The sequence below is a fragment of the Podarcis gaigeae genome (genome assembly GCF_964106915.1).
Source record: "Podarcis gaigeae genome assembly, chromosome: 8".
In the NCBI taxonomy this organism is placed as follows: domain Eukaryota; kingdom Metazoa; phylum Chordata; class Lepidosauria; order Squamata; family Lacertidae; genus Podarcis; species Podarcis gaigeae.
This window is the reverse complement of record NC_139684.1, coordinates 41,057,460-41,071,979: the sequence shown is the minus strand read 5'-3', so window position 1 is coordinate 41,071,979 and position 14,520 is coordinate 41,057,460. Positions and strand designations below refer to the sequence as shown.

Genomic DNA, 14,520 nt, shown 5'->3' with positions numbered 1-14,520 from the left:
GCTACAATTCCCAGCACCCTTAAACTACACTTCCCAGGATTCTATGGGCATGAGGGAAAAGAGCTTTAAATGTACACCGTGTACGGAGCTTACGTCTCCTTGCCCATTGGCAGTCATACCTGCAAAACGCCTGAATCTGGTGCACAGCTCAGTGTTCTGCCTTTATTTTTAAAAAAGTTTGTTTGCAGTCCCATGTTACAGAGAAAATATGTCACCATTGCCAGGCTGGGCAGGGGCTAGGTGAGACTCACAACAGCCACAGAGAGCGTCTGGAGGGTGCGAGGGGGCATGTCCCCTTCTCCATTCCCCCAGGGGGGCCTCCTCCCTTCAGCAGAGCTCCCCGGCTCAATCTCTCCTCTCCCCTTGCGGCCTCACCTCCTGCAAGGCCACCCAGACGACGTAGAGAGCCACCAGTTTCAGGATGTGCAGCTCAAGCAGACGCGAGACGAAGACTCGGATGCGGCCAAGGATGCTGGAGAACTTCCTGCCCAGCACCATCAGGCGTTCCAGCACCAAGCCCCATTTGCTGGGCACACCCTCTGCAGCAGGGAAAATGGGGGAGGGAGGCAGGGGGCAGTGAGGCAGAGCTGGGAGCATTTCGCCTTGCTGGATTTGTATGTTTCAAGCCTACTGTTGACCTCCCCAGCTTTGTGGGACCACCCAAGACAGAAAGCGAGCCGAGAGAGAAAGGCCAGTACAAAACCAGACATTCTGATTTGGAGAAAGCCTAATATTTCAAATGGTGATCCATAAAGGGAAATGCACATCTGATTGAGTTTTATTCTCAGGGTTTTTGTACTTGTGTACAAAAACACAAGTTTTTGTGCCACAGGCACATCATTACAGCTGTAATGTGCAAAAAGTGGTTGTTGGGTGGGGAGAGAGGAGAGCCCTAGATGTGGGGAGAGCATAGGCCCTCTTTTCATTGGAAGACAAGAGGGTGGAGGAAGAGAAAGAAAGAGACACCTTAGAGACAGGAAAAGAAGAAGAAAACCTGCTTGTAATTTTCCTCTTGGACATTGTAAATTCTGGACAGGAGAGCTCTGTGCTTCTCAAGGGCCTATTTTCCCCACTGCCTGCTGACCTGAGGAGAAGACCTTCTGCTTACCCTCGGAAGCAGCATCAACTTCAGCTTCTGGTTCCTGGTCTTTGGCCTCACCATCCTCGGGCTGCAGCAGGACACGGCTCCCACTGGCCTCTTCATTCCTGAAATCCAGAGGAGTGGCAAAAAAAGATCAGGCTCAGGGCAGACAGTTTAGCCTGGGGAAATTAATGGCGCTAGAAAGGCAACCTTTCCCAACCTAACCCTAACCACTACACCACACTGGCTAGGGTTTTAAGCCAAAGCTTCTCTATAGCAGGGATGGGGACCCTGTGGCTCGATTGGTGTGGTTGGACCACACCCCCTCTTCCCCAGACCGGTACATCTTCCCCTTCGCCAACTCACTGGCTTTGGAGGTGGTGGTGAGGTTTCAGCAGGGGAAAGGGGGCTTCAGCAGGGGCTGAGCTAGCAATTCAAGAAGGGACAAATGTTCTTCTTGCATTGCTTGGCTTCCTTGCTGTGCACTGAAAAAGCAGCTCCCCCTTTTCAGAATACACACACACTGTGTGTGTGTGTGTGTGTGTGTGTGTGAGAGAGAGAGAGAGAGAGAGAGAGAGAGAGAGAGAGAGAAAGAGAATGGTGTAATTATGTGCATGTTTTGGTCACACACACACTTTTTTTTCATTGACCTAATGCTATTGCTAGAGAGCTGAGAGCCAGATAGCCTTGCTTCTCTGCTGCAAATCAGTCAGGGATCCCCGTCTCCTTTCTGCCTAGGAGTCCATGGATGGAGCTGTCTCCAAACCACCACAGGCTGTTGTTAGAGGGACCACATTACATACCCCAATGCGTGTGAGCCATCGACCCGCAGCGGAATGACATGCTCCAGGTCAGTGATGCGCATGAAGGGGCGGTGGAAGTAATGCAGCTGCAGGATGCAGGCCAACAGGAAGAAGCCCGGGATGAAGATGCTGGAGAAGAGCTCTGAGACGCTGAACTGCTCCAGGCCCAGATCAGCCAACCTGGGAGAGGGAGAGGGGAAAGCACATAAATATAAAGAGACATTGGCCAGGGAGACCAAGGGAGGTGCGAGAGACCTACAAAAACATAGAAACACAAATATCAACAATGCAGGGGCACACTTTCCCTACAAGAATAATGTGCAATCCTGTTGGGTTTTCTTTATTGGGGAAAAGGGGGATTGAGGAAGGGTGAATGCAAGACAAACCTGCTGGATCAGGCCAATAACCCATCTAGGTCCAGCATGCTGTTCTTAACAGTGGCTGGCCAGGTGCCCATGGGAAGCCTGCAAACCAGACATCAATGCAACAGCATTCTGCCCACCTGCAATTCCCAGCAACTGGCCCCCAAAGGCATAATGCCTCTGACAGCAGAAGCAGAACACAGCCATGTTGTCTAGTAGCCGTTGATAGGCTTTGTCAAATTCTCTTTTACAGCCATCCAAGTCGGTGGCCCTAACCGCCTCCTGTGGGAGCGAGTTCCACATGCTCTGCATGATCATAGAGCCATAGAGTTGGAAGAAACCTCAAGGATTCATTTAGTCCAACCTCCTGCAATACAGGAATATGCAGCTGTCCTTTATGGGGAGCAAACTTGCAACCATGGCATTATCAGCACCACACTCTATCCAACAGAGCTTTCCAGTGGTGTCAAACTACAACTCCCATAATTCCTGATCATTGTGTGGATTGTGTGGTTGTGTAGATGGGGAGCATAATGGCTTCATGCCCTGGTAAGCTTCTCATAGGCACGCACTCTACAACTCTGAGAAGCAGGATGGTGGACAAGATGAACCTTTGGTCTGGTCCAGCAAGGCTCTCCTGACTTCCATATGCTAGCAGACACCTCGATTTATTGGAGACCAGAGTAGCAAATTTCCCCCATGAGCCTATTCCTCCAGTGGTCCTAAGGGGGTGGGGAAACTTACTGCTCATCGGTTAATCCCATGAAGTTCTTCCAGTACATGGGGAAGTCCTCAAACTGGAAGGTATAAACGGCAATGAGCACCAGCATCGTGTAAGCCACCACCAGCCACCAGAAGGCCTTCAAGAGTTTCCGCCAGAGACTGTAGTACACCTGCAGAGAAAAGGGTGTGGTGTCAGGGGAGGAGAAAGACCCACAAGGCTCCCTCACCTGTGTCAGAATACTCCACCCACACACCCCAGTCAGTTCTCCAGAGGAGGCAAAGTGATGGGTGCCAATGAAAGGCGCAACAAGAAATCAATGCTCTGAGTTGTTCGCTTGTCAGCTGTGGACCTCCCAATGATTCTGGACCCCAACTCCCATCACTCCTGACCACTGGCCATACTGGCTGGGGCTCACGGGAGTTGAAGTCCAGAAGCATCTCTAGGGCCACAGCTCTCTCACATGTGCCACAGGGGAACAGAAACAAGCTCCACTGTCTGCCAACCCGGGCTGTGGGCTACCCCAGCAGCACTGAAAGCCCTTGGCCTGTATGGCCCTGAAAATATTTATTTCAGCAATATGTATACACTTAATCACACTAGTCTATAAGTGGTATACAGGAGAGCCAACAAAGGAAGACTAAGAGTGAGTTAGCTGTAATAAAAAAGAAGACTCCAGTAATCACCAGAATTTCAACAGGGGTGTGAGGGACTGTCTGATGTCAGGTAGAAGGGAGTGCGACAATACTAAACACGAGTCCTAGGGAATGCAAGCCATGTGTTTGAGCCATGGGGGACCACAACAATAACTCCCTCAAAGACCTCAGTGACTGAGCATGGATAGAAGCAATCAAGTGGTCCTCATGGAACCTGGACCTTGTAAATTAAAACAAGAGCACTGAGGTAACAGTAGAAATATCCCACATCAGGGATGGGGAAGTGGATCAGACCAGCAGGCCAGATCATTATTTCCCCCAACTGCAACTGATCAAACCCATTACCAGTTGTGTAGTTACCTGCCCCATACCTGACATCATCAGGTGCAGGGAAAGTGGTCACAATTTGGCTGAAATGGCCTTGCAGGCTAAATGAGGAGGCTGAGTGGGATGAATTAGGATAGCTGATCAAAAGCTCCCCCACACTGCTCTCCTGTAATTGCCAGGCTCAAAATTAAGCCCCCAGAGACTATTCTGAGAGGCAAGAAAGACTCCAACCAGTTGCCAGCACTTTATGATAAATGCAAAAAGATCTTAGACTGCTTAGTAAGCAGTGGGAGACCAAGGAACTTTGGGAATATTAAGTAGTCAAAAAGAGGACACCTCCAGCTGTTTAACTAGAGCATCACCTTGAAATCTTAGGGTTTCACAATACAATCTTTGGGGAGTGGAACAAGGCTCTTCCTGAAAGGAAGAGCTACAGAGCTCACAGTAGAATGCAGAAGCTCCAAGATTCAGTGTCCAGCAGCTTCAAAAGATTGGGCAGAAGCTGATGAAGTAAACCTTTTCCTGCTTGGGACCCTGGAAAGAATACCAATGGTCTGACTCAGTATCAGGCCACTTCCTCTGCTCTCTTTCAAGCTATGGCCCTGGGGCCTCTCCAACCCAGCCTAACCTGGAAGAGAGTGAGGCAGAGCAGGAAGAGGAACATGTAGACAATCTTGTAGACAACCAGGCGTCCGGCAAAGCTGACAACGATGAACATGCCGGCACAAACCAAGATCCAGAACTTTGCGTAAAACGCCATCACGTGCGCCCCCAGGATCTTCAGCACGTCTCGCTTGTGGCCTGGCCCTGAGAGGGGAGAGAATAAAAAGGGTGGCTCAGAATCTGAGGCTGCAATAATAGAATCTGGGTACTCACTCACGTGCTGGCAAACAATGGGGATATTCCCTCACAAAACTGCATAAAGTTCAAGATCACATTATGATAGGAAGACACGCTCCCACTCCCTGTTCAACAAAGTAAGTGTCATGAGCTGGAATTCAGGGCTATCATCCTTATAGTTTGGGGCAAGGAAAAGGAGAGGAATAGCCTCTTTTCCCCAAGAATGGAGCATGTGGAGCATCACCCCCATCCCACAGAGTTCTTTCCTCCCTGAGATGGAAATCCTGGCCCATAATTATAAGGTGGGCCACAAGGGAAAGGCAACTTGTACATGCCCAGGAACAGTCTCCATATTTTTCACATTACAAATAGCACATCTGAGGAGGAATGTAGTCCCAAAGACAAGGTTCTTCATCTGAGCTTTATCAAAGTCTAGCCAAAACTTAACTTAGGTTTAGGAGAGCACAGCAAATGCCTTGGAACGAACTGCTTACAGGTCCATCCATGGGAGGGATACAGAAAACACAAACACAATTCATGCAAAGGCTTTCCTGAACCTAAACAGGTGTCAATCTGGTCTATAATCTGGGTGGGAGGACCACTAGGGTCCCGTTCACAAGCAGAAGAGGATTAGTTTGTTTATGAAGAATTGAACAAAAAACGGGCCAACTGACCCACTGGTCTTGGCACTTGCATTCTCACCTGAGTCTGAAACTGTCACCTCCACCAAGGGGGCAGGCCATTGCTTCTTCTTCAGCAGCTTCTCCTTCACGAATTGCCTCACCAGGAGCCAGAAGGTCAGGGTGAAAAGGAGCTGGAGGCAAAGAGGGGGAGGCAGTGGGTTAGAGTCCTCATGAAAGGGAACAGTCTTCCTCCAAAGTGTTGGGTTTCCATTCCAGAACAACAGGACGGGTGCAGAAAGTCAATAGGGGGAAATCACAAACTGGGGAAATAAGGGCCTTTCCTGCACTTAGGTTTTGTCACAGATCAAGCGCAAGCATCACTGCAGTGTCCTGAGCTGGCTGTGCTGGAATCGGAAGCCCGTGACCCTCCATAAATTGCTGGACTACAACTCCCATTATCCCTTCCTACTGGCTGCGTTGGCTGGGGCTGATTGGAGTTGGAGTCTGGGAGCAACTGGAGGACCGCAGGCTTCCCACTCCTGTGCAAGAACATCATGGAAGGACAAGATCACATCCTCTGGGGACCACAGGAGGAAAGTCTCCTGTTTCAGCATCTTGTGGCACAAAGGTAGACACAGGACACCACCAATGCCACTTTCAGCAAAACAGAGCCCCAACAGTGGGAAAAGAGAGGGGAGAAAGCAGAAAAGAGGGAGAGAGAAAGACTAGCCACACACACACACACACACACACACACACACACACGTAAAGGACAGAGATGGTGCACAAATGGTGCCTACCTTGGCTCCCAGGTGCAGACAGGGGTGAACATACCGCACCAGCCCCAGCTGCTGCAGGGGCATAAAGCCAACCTTGGTGGGCAGCTCTGGTTCTAGGTCCATGCCCCAAACATACTGGAGGCTGCAGAGGGCGATGCCGTAGAGCAGGATGAAGGGCGAGCACAGCATGGCAAAGTGGTGCCTGCTCCGAACAATCCAGATGAGGCAGGCCCAGAGCAGCAGCACAAACGTCAGCCAGCTGTGATAGGTGATGCTCCACACCTGCAAGGAAGGGAAGGCAAAAGAGTCTCTGCCATGTGCTATATATGGCGCTGCTGAAGATTTATTGCTTTAATTCATTGTCTGCTGCTTTGGAAAACTGGTATAGCTCAAAAAGGCAGATGCATGGCCTGGAAAGAGATAAATGCATGACCTTGTGCAAAGTAGCTAAAGATGCCAGGAGTTCCTTGGCCACACAGGCAGGAATAATAATGATATTTCACTGGAGGGGGGCGGGGGGGGGACCCAACCAGGACCACAACAGGATTTTACATTATCAATGCCTATCACATGAGAAATTAACTTGGCAGTGCAGGGAACCTCAGGCAGAAATTCACAGAGGCAAATTCCGGTTCTGAATTATTACTTATGCAAATGCAAAAGATAAAATACTCCATCCGCCTGCTACGCAACTATCTTCTGGCACGACTCTTTAGTTCCTGTTTTGTAATCTCATATTGCAGGATTTTAGCATATGTATCCTGAAGTGGAAGAAGTGGGTGGGGCTGGAATAATCCTTTTAAAAAAACAAAAATTATTGGGGGGAGGTTCATTGTGATTAAGTGCTTGCTGTGTCAAGAGCAGCTCTCGAGTCCTCTTCCCTCTTTCCACCAACCCCCTCTGCCCCCACGTGCATCTTGCTGCTGTCCTCCTTTGACCCTTCCACCCCAACATCTCCCAGTGCATGGCCCAGGTGCCCCTGCTTCTTACCATCATAGCAATGAGGGCACAAACATAACTCTGGTTCATGATGACATGGCCCAGGGAATGCAGCAGCAGCTTCTCCTTGCGGTGCTCCTTTTTCCTGGTGGCTACAAAGGAGGGATTTTGAGGGCGTTATTCATTCATTCATTCATTCATTCATTCATTTAGAAACCGCTTAAATTTTTAGAAAATCTTCAAATGGGGTACAACAGTGGTTCCCAAACTTTCTCCCCGCCCCTCACCCCATGGACCACCTGAAAATTGCTGAGGGTCTTCGAGGACCACTTCAAGACATCAGCCACTGGCCTGATCCTGCAGGGTGTTCTTATGTGCTAGATAACCCAGTGTGGACGGGGCAATGTGAAAATCAGGGAAGGAAGGATCCAGGCCTCCAAGTCAGAAAAACTCCATCCTTTGGAGCCAGATCTTGTGTGTTGTTTTCCAGAGCTAGACTGGGATTACACACACCTGGGCCATGAGCTTGCAAGGAGCACTTTTATTCCCAAGAATTCAGGGCAGGTTACCAATACAAGAGAAGCAGTGGTGTGCCTGCAGTGCTGCCTTCTAACCACCAGGAGGAAGCACTGTCTCATGCCAACCCAGTCCCAGGTGATTCCAGGACAGTTTAATGCCAGGTAAGCAGCCTACGCAGCAAGCTCCCCCCCTACGCTCAGTGCCAAAAGCAGTTTTCAGGATGAGCTCAGAGAAGGACATTGCCTTCCAGTCTCTTAACTCGAGGACACCAGGAACTGTCGAGTAGAGCCAAGGGCCCACACCACCAGCAGCAAAGACTGGGGGTGCTTCCAGACTGTTTCAATGTTTTGGGTCGGATTCAGTTACATGACAGCAAATGCAAGTTATGCAGTTGAGAGTTGATTTGCAGGTCCTGTGCAACAGGCCCACTTCAACCTCCAAAACTGGACTTTTTTTGACAAGGAAAGTGTCGGGAAAATGCACTGGAAAGTGTGGGATAACGTTTGCTTGATGAATGCTCAACAAACAATTTGTCTGGAACGGACTTCCACTAAGTACAGAACAAGAGCCTGGAGCTGGGTGAGGCCAAAGGCCCAGCTAGTCCAGCATTGTTCTCACTATGGCCAACCGGAGGCCCCAGGGGAAAGTCCACAAACAGGAGCTGAGTGCAGCAGCAACACTCTGGTGAATCCCAGTAAGTGGCATTCAGAGGCTTACTGTCTTTGACAGTGGAGGGGGAATTGCAGCTAGCAGCTTCTGATAACTTTATCTCCCATTAAAAAAACCTCAGTGGGTGAATTTTGCTTCCATTCTGAACCTGACCAACTATATTTTACTGTGCATTACACTGATACATGGTCCTTCCTCCATGGAGTTCAGAGCAATTTCCACATGGGTTTCCCATCCCAGACAGATCTGCTTCACTTGATACACATGACTACAAGCAGGTGCTTCCAGATCACTCTGAGCCCCTCCGACTGACTACTGGGGAAAGATCACAGGGATCATTTACCATCTCTTCTTAGCAGGAGGCTTGGCTCACATGCAAATGCAATCTAATGAGACATTTGATCTTCAAGCCTCCTTGTGCTTTGCAACTATCCTCTGACAGAGACCTGGGTGGCTGATAGGCTAGGCTGATCAGCTCAGGCAGGGTTTGGGGTGAGAGGGTTCTGGCTTTCAAGGGACAGTTGGGCTGGATGTTCCCTTTCCACCATCTGATCATGTGCTATGCACCAATTGCAGATGGTGTGTAATTAAGAGAATGCAGAAGTTGGCAAAAAGGGAGGAATATATGAGGGAAGGTAGGAAGAAAATTTTGCAAACTGATCTGAATTCAGAAAAGCAATGCAGAACAGGCCCTGCAGCCTCCTTGGCTCACCAGAGCACAGCCGCAACCCTTACCTGGCTGCCCAGTCTCCCCAAGGACATGCACAGTGCAATCCTCAGCATCAGCACCAGATGCCTCTGTCTCAGAAGTCAGCATTGGCTGTAGAAGAAAGCAGGATAAAACTGTTGAGGCAAATGGACATTCAACAGGCATCAACATGTGGATAGTTTAGCAAGCAGCTCAGATCTTGGAAGCATCAGGATAAGGAGGGCACGTTCCAGAGGTGCAACCATGTCAACGCGTTACAGCAGATAAACCTCAGAATCTTGTGGCACCTTAAAGGCTTAACCAATCTATTGTGGGCAGGGATATAAGAAGACATTGCCTTGCCCTGTATTCGTTCCATGCTGCTCTGTTTCTGTTCTGCTGCAGTTCATCTTCTGCCAATAACGTATTCGTCTCACTATTTACTGGGGCAAAATTATGTAGCTTATGTAATTTATGCAATTACTGTATTTTTCGCCCTATAGGGCGCACTGGCCCATAGGGCACACCTCGTTTTTTGGGGGGAAATAAAAAAAAAAATCCCCCCCAGCTGCGGGGCTGGGGTGGGGGAAGCCCGAGCTTCCCCCGACCCCAGCCCCCAGAACAGGCTGCTATCCACAAGCCTTGCGCGCCCGGCGGGAACTCCCGCAGGGCGCACAAGGCTTGCAGACATTTGCCCGAAGCACAGGGTGCGCTCCAGAGCGCGCCCCGTGCTTCGGGCTGCAGGCTGTTGCCCGCAAGCCTTGCAAGCCCAGCAGGAACTGCCGCCAGGCTCCCAAGGCTTGTGGATAGCTTCCTGAAGCCTGGAGAGCGAGAGGGGTCGATGCACGCCGACCCCTCTTGCTCTCCAGGTTTCAGCGAAAGCCTGCATTCGCCCCATAGGATGCACACACATTTCCCCTTCATTTTTGGAGGGGGAAAAGTGCGTCCTATAGGGCGAAAAATACGGTAATTACATAAATTATCTGGCCATTTTTTTATCCCTCCCCATTCATTTCAATGCAAAGGAAATGCAATACAAGTTGGAGGACAGGACATAATCAATTTATGGACTGAAAGCAACAATAATACCAATCATATTCGCTGGATTGATTTCTGCAAACAACAACAACAACAAAAAAACCATGTCAGAGACAAAAATTATAGTTCTGTCTGCTCTCATTTGTGCTAGTTTTCTGTTTGAAGGGAAGTCCGTCTCCCTCTTGGCTTTTCAAAAAGTTCTGTGTAAAAGGACCCCTGACCATTAGGTCCAGTCGTGGCTGACTCTGGGGTTGCGGCGCTCATCTCGCTTTACTGGCCGAGGGTGCCGGCGTACAGCTTCCGGGTCATGTGGCCAGCATGACTAAGCCGCTTCTGGCGAACCAGAGCAGCGCACTGAAACGCCGTTTACCTTCTTGCCGGAGGTAAGCACTTTGACGTGCTTTCGAACTGCTAGGTTGGCAGGAGCTGGGACCGATCAATGGGAGCTCACCCCGTTGAGGGGATTCGAACCGCTGACCTTCTGATCGGCAAACCCTAGGCTCTGTGGTTTAGACCACAGTGCCACCTGCGTCCCAAAGGTTCTATGTAGGAGGGCATTAAAAATTAAGTTTGAGGTGGTGCAGTTCTCGTTCCTTTCCCCACTTCCCAATGCCAAGGAGTAGCAAGCCCTGCATCTGCTCAAGGCCTGGCTCCTGAGCCTTTGGGGGCTCATTTTCCCTTTGTCACCAGCGAGCCTTAGCAGTCCCAGCCACCTCACACAGCCACCCTGTGGGCACCTCACCTTAGCATCTTCTGCCAAGCCATCTTGGTCTGTGGACCAGTTCTCCAGCTCCAGAAACTCGGATGTTGTGCTTGAGGCCTCTCTCTGTTTTTGTTTTTACAAAAGGAAAATAAAGGAAATAAGAATGCCACTGGGACTGTGCTATTTTAAGTGGAAGGAAGGAATGATCCTGGCAACCCTGGGTTGGCTTCCCCAGTCCCTAGCAAAAAACCCAACCAGTCCAATCCTCCACTGATATGTGGCTGATTTTCAGGTCATGGAGTGGACTAAGTACATCCAGATCCCCACTCAAAACTTCTTCCACAGGTACAACCATCACATTCAGAATAATAAATATCTACAGAGTTTTCATAGCTCTACCACTGAACTGAACCCCTTCCTTCAAAAATAGTCTAGTCCTCATGATATGGAATAAAGGGCTCATAGAAAATAAGAAGCTGCCTTATCCCAAATTGGACCATTACTCCATCTAGCTCAGCATCATCTACCCAGACTGGCAGCAGATCTCCAGTGCTTCCAGGCTGAGGTCTCTCTGAGCCCTTCCTGGAGATGCTGGAGAGCAAACCTAGGATCTTCGGCATGCAAAGCAGGTGTTCTGCCACTGAGCAAAGTAGGGCTCCCCAAGTTATAGCTGGTGAGGACTGAGGCTTAGAGACAGCACCTTCTTTAATGCTGTCTGGGAGGGTTAAGGCCAAGTTGAAGATCTGAATGTGAAAGATCCAGGTCATAGCTGTACTGCACATAAACAAATGCCTCTATTCCCATCTCTCCCTTTTTGTGGTTATTGAAACACCCACCCAAGAATGCCACCGGAGCTTTCTTTCTTCTGCACTGGGTCTATTGCAAGAAAATCAAGGCAGCTGAGCCAAACAAATTTCTCCCCCATCCCTAACAGGGAGGAGAGTGTCCAGACAGGCAGAGTCAAAGGCAGCAACACCAGTCCGGCAAGGCTCACCTGTGTATAGAAGTGTGACCTGCGGAGCTTTACCAGGGTGGCCAGGACATAATACAGCAGCAGGAGGATCCCCGGGTTGACGTAGACAGGCCAGGGGAGGCTGACATTCAGGAGCAGCGCATTGGGCTTGCTACAGCCCACATGGAGGACGATGGCCTTCAAGCCAAACAACCTACAGGGGAATGGAGCATGAAAGCAGTGGCAAGGCTCCACAACACCCAGATGTTAGGCCGGCTCCCCAAAACCCCCCCTTTAGTGACCGACTCCAAAAGCAGCTCCAGAATCACCCCAGCTAAATTCACAAGGGGATTCCATCCCAGCTGCTGGCACTCGTTTATTTATTTTGTTTTATTTATTTCATAAAATTCATACACCCCTTGATTGTAAAGAAAATCTCAAAGCAGTTTGCAAAAAGAATGACACCATAAAATCCTTGATAGAAACAGTTAAAAAAAAAGCTAATTAGAACATTAATAAACAATTAAAAACAGGGATAGATTTAAAACAGATTAAAACACATGCCAACATTCTGCATGTCTGGATAGCCTTGTCTAAACAAAAATGCTTTTAGCAGGCTCCAGAAGGAGTTCAGGGGAGGTGTCTGCCTGATGTCACTGGTCAGAGGGGTCCAAAGCTGTAACACTACCAGTTCTGCAGAACAATGTGGACATATATGGGGGAAGGCAGTATCACTAGTTGGCACTGCTAGCAGGAGAAAACTTTGGTATTTTGATGCTCACATGGATGCTGGAGATCCCAAGCCTCACTCACTCAACTATTAATTTTAAGGGATGGGATGGCTCCTCACTTGGGAGACAAGACCCATGAAAATGTTTGGAAACAGTAAATGGAAACTATCAGAGGACCAGTTGCTGGAAGCCGGGGAGGGGAGAGTGCTCTCTTCTGCTCATGTTCTGCTTGCTGGTTTCCCCACACACATCTGGCTGGTCACTGTGCCATCAGGATGCTGAACTAGATGGGCCTTGGCTTGATCCAGCAGACTCTTCTTATGTTCTTATGAGACATGGGAAGCTGGCATACCAGGTCAACAGTGCCCACTCTGGCTAGCAGCAGAACTCCAGGTTCTCAGGGAGAAAGGGTTTTCTACCACCTGCTACCTGTTCAATGCTTTTAACCGAGAGATGGGGAACCTACAGTCCTCCATCTGTTTTTGGATACCAGCTCCCATGGGCCATGATGGTTGGAGTTGGCAGGAGCTGGAGTCTAACAAGATCTGGGAGCGGGGTGGGGGTGGGTGGGGCACCAATGTTGCCCCATCCCTGTTTTAAGAGCAGATGTCAGGGACCGAACCTGGGATCTGCTGTATGCAAAGCAGGAGCTATGACTCTGAGCTATGGTCACCCAATGCTCAAAAATCAAGGTGGGAAACTAAGTTGTCTCCCTGCTCCAGGGCTAGTGACAGATACTGCCCACCCACAAAGCATGCTGGTAACCATGACTTCTTCCAAGCCATGCCTCTCCTAGGATCTAAATGACTTGCAAGGTAGAAACTTCATAACGCTGTAAACAATAGGTATGCAGTGAACGTTTCTTTGCTATGTTTTCACAAGCATTCGCTTTCTCAAATGTATTGTTTGCTGGCAATGCACCACAAAAGCCATAGGTAAGGTTGCAAAGAATGAGATGGGAAACTGCCCCAGACTGGCCAGCAAAAAGGACTTTCCCACGGGAAACCTGGAAGGAGTATAGAAAGGGCAGCAGACACCTGCAGCCCATCTTACAGAGATGCCCAGGCTCAGGAGGTTCAAAGAGACCGAGGTGAAAGCTCTCTGCTTTGATCCTGGCTTTCAAAGAGAAGGAAGTATTTTCTCTGGTTGCATAGGTGTGGCTAAGGGTTCTTCTCAATCTGTTGGGCTCTATGTGGTTAATCCCAGAGCACCGTGGGTCCCTGAGATCAACAATAATGGCGTCTGGGAAGGGGAAACTGGTTCAAAGGAGACTGCAAACAGGTCTCTGGGTTGCTCCAATTCCACTTTGGTCTGGCTCCTCGACTTTCAAAATGTTTGGAAAGAGAGAAAAGAAACTGAATGGGCTGGATTCTCCCAGGCGATCCTGGTGGCTCCCCTGCTGCCTCAAGTTGGAAGGGGTAGAGAGTGGAAGTGGATGGACACCCCAGAGTGAAACTTGCACCGAACTTGCCGAGCAATGGGAGATCTTCATGCTTTAGTTGAGAGGAAGAGTCAAGCCATCTGGCAGCTGCCTTGAGCCTGCTAGGCTCTTCCACCTGCCCATTCAGTGCATCAAGATTGGGGAACCCCACACACAGGCTTAATTGAGATGGCCCCCCCTCTGCCATGTTGCCTACTGTACACCAAATATCATACATGTATGTTCTCTTCCAGCAACCTGATTTTTTGAAGGGTGGGGTGGGAGTTTTAGTTGATGCTGTTAGGCAACTGGGACTTGATTCACTTGCAAACCACACACAGCTCTACTAACTGAGCATCACGGACACAATCCTGGCATCCTACTCTCCACCTCCCCCAGGCCATTCACAACTATTGTGCACTTACCGTGCCCAGAGGCCAGTGGGTGGAAGGACGCTCTGGATGAAGGGGGTCTGATAGCCATAGAGGCAGATGAGGTGGCCTCCGGCAAAGACGTCCACCATGACACACAAGGTGTTGAAAGCCAGGCGGCTGACGGGGAAGTGGCAGGCCCACCAGGTACAGAGGCCGACAAAGAGCAAGTAGTACACACTGGAGAAAGCGGAGGGCAAGGTGATCCCTAGGATGCAAACAAGGAGGCAGCAAAGAT

At 49.6% G+C, this 14,520-nt stretch overlaps 1 protein-coding gene across 3 annotated transcripts in view; it reads right to left on the bottom strand.

Annotated features, from left to right (window-relative positions):
* Positions 1 to 14,520, bottom strand: part of PIEZO1 (piezo type mechanosensitive ion channel component 1 (Er blood group)) — a 110,824-nt gene that overhangs the window by 27,945 nt on the left and 68,359 nt on the right. For all 3 annotated transcript variants that reach the window (XM_083754502.1, XM_083754504.1, XM_083754503.1), the window contains exons 7-18: positions 14,277 to 14,490; positions 11,743 to 11,914; positions 10,788 to 10,871; positions 9,055 to 9,139; positions 7,183 to 7,283; positions 6,214 to 6,474; positions 5,493 to 5,604; positions 4,579 to 4,757; positions 2,991 to 3,139; positions 1,885 to 2,064; positions 1,109 to 1,206; positions 376 to 539 (exon numbers count right to left, since the gene is read on the bottom strand). In XM_083754502.1, coding sequence (XP_083610628.1) covers positions 376 to 539; positions 1,109 to 1,206; positions 1,885 to 2,064; positions 2,991 to 3,139; positions 4,579 to 4,757; positions 5,493 to 5,604; positions 6,214 to 6,474; positions 7,183 to 7,283; positions 9,055 to 9,139; positions 10,788 to 10,871; positions 11,743 to 11,914; positions 14,277 to 14,490 — 1,799 coding nt within the window. The remainder of the gene's footprint in view (positions 1 to 375; positions 540 to 1,108; positions 1,207 to 1,884; positions 2,065 to 2,990; positions 3,140 to 4,578; positions 4,758 to 5,492; positions 5,605 to 6,213; positions 6,475 to 7,182; positions 7,284 to 9,054; positions 9,140 to 10,787; positions 10,872 to 11,742; positions 11,915 to 14,276; positions 14,491 to 14,520) is intronic.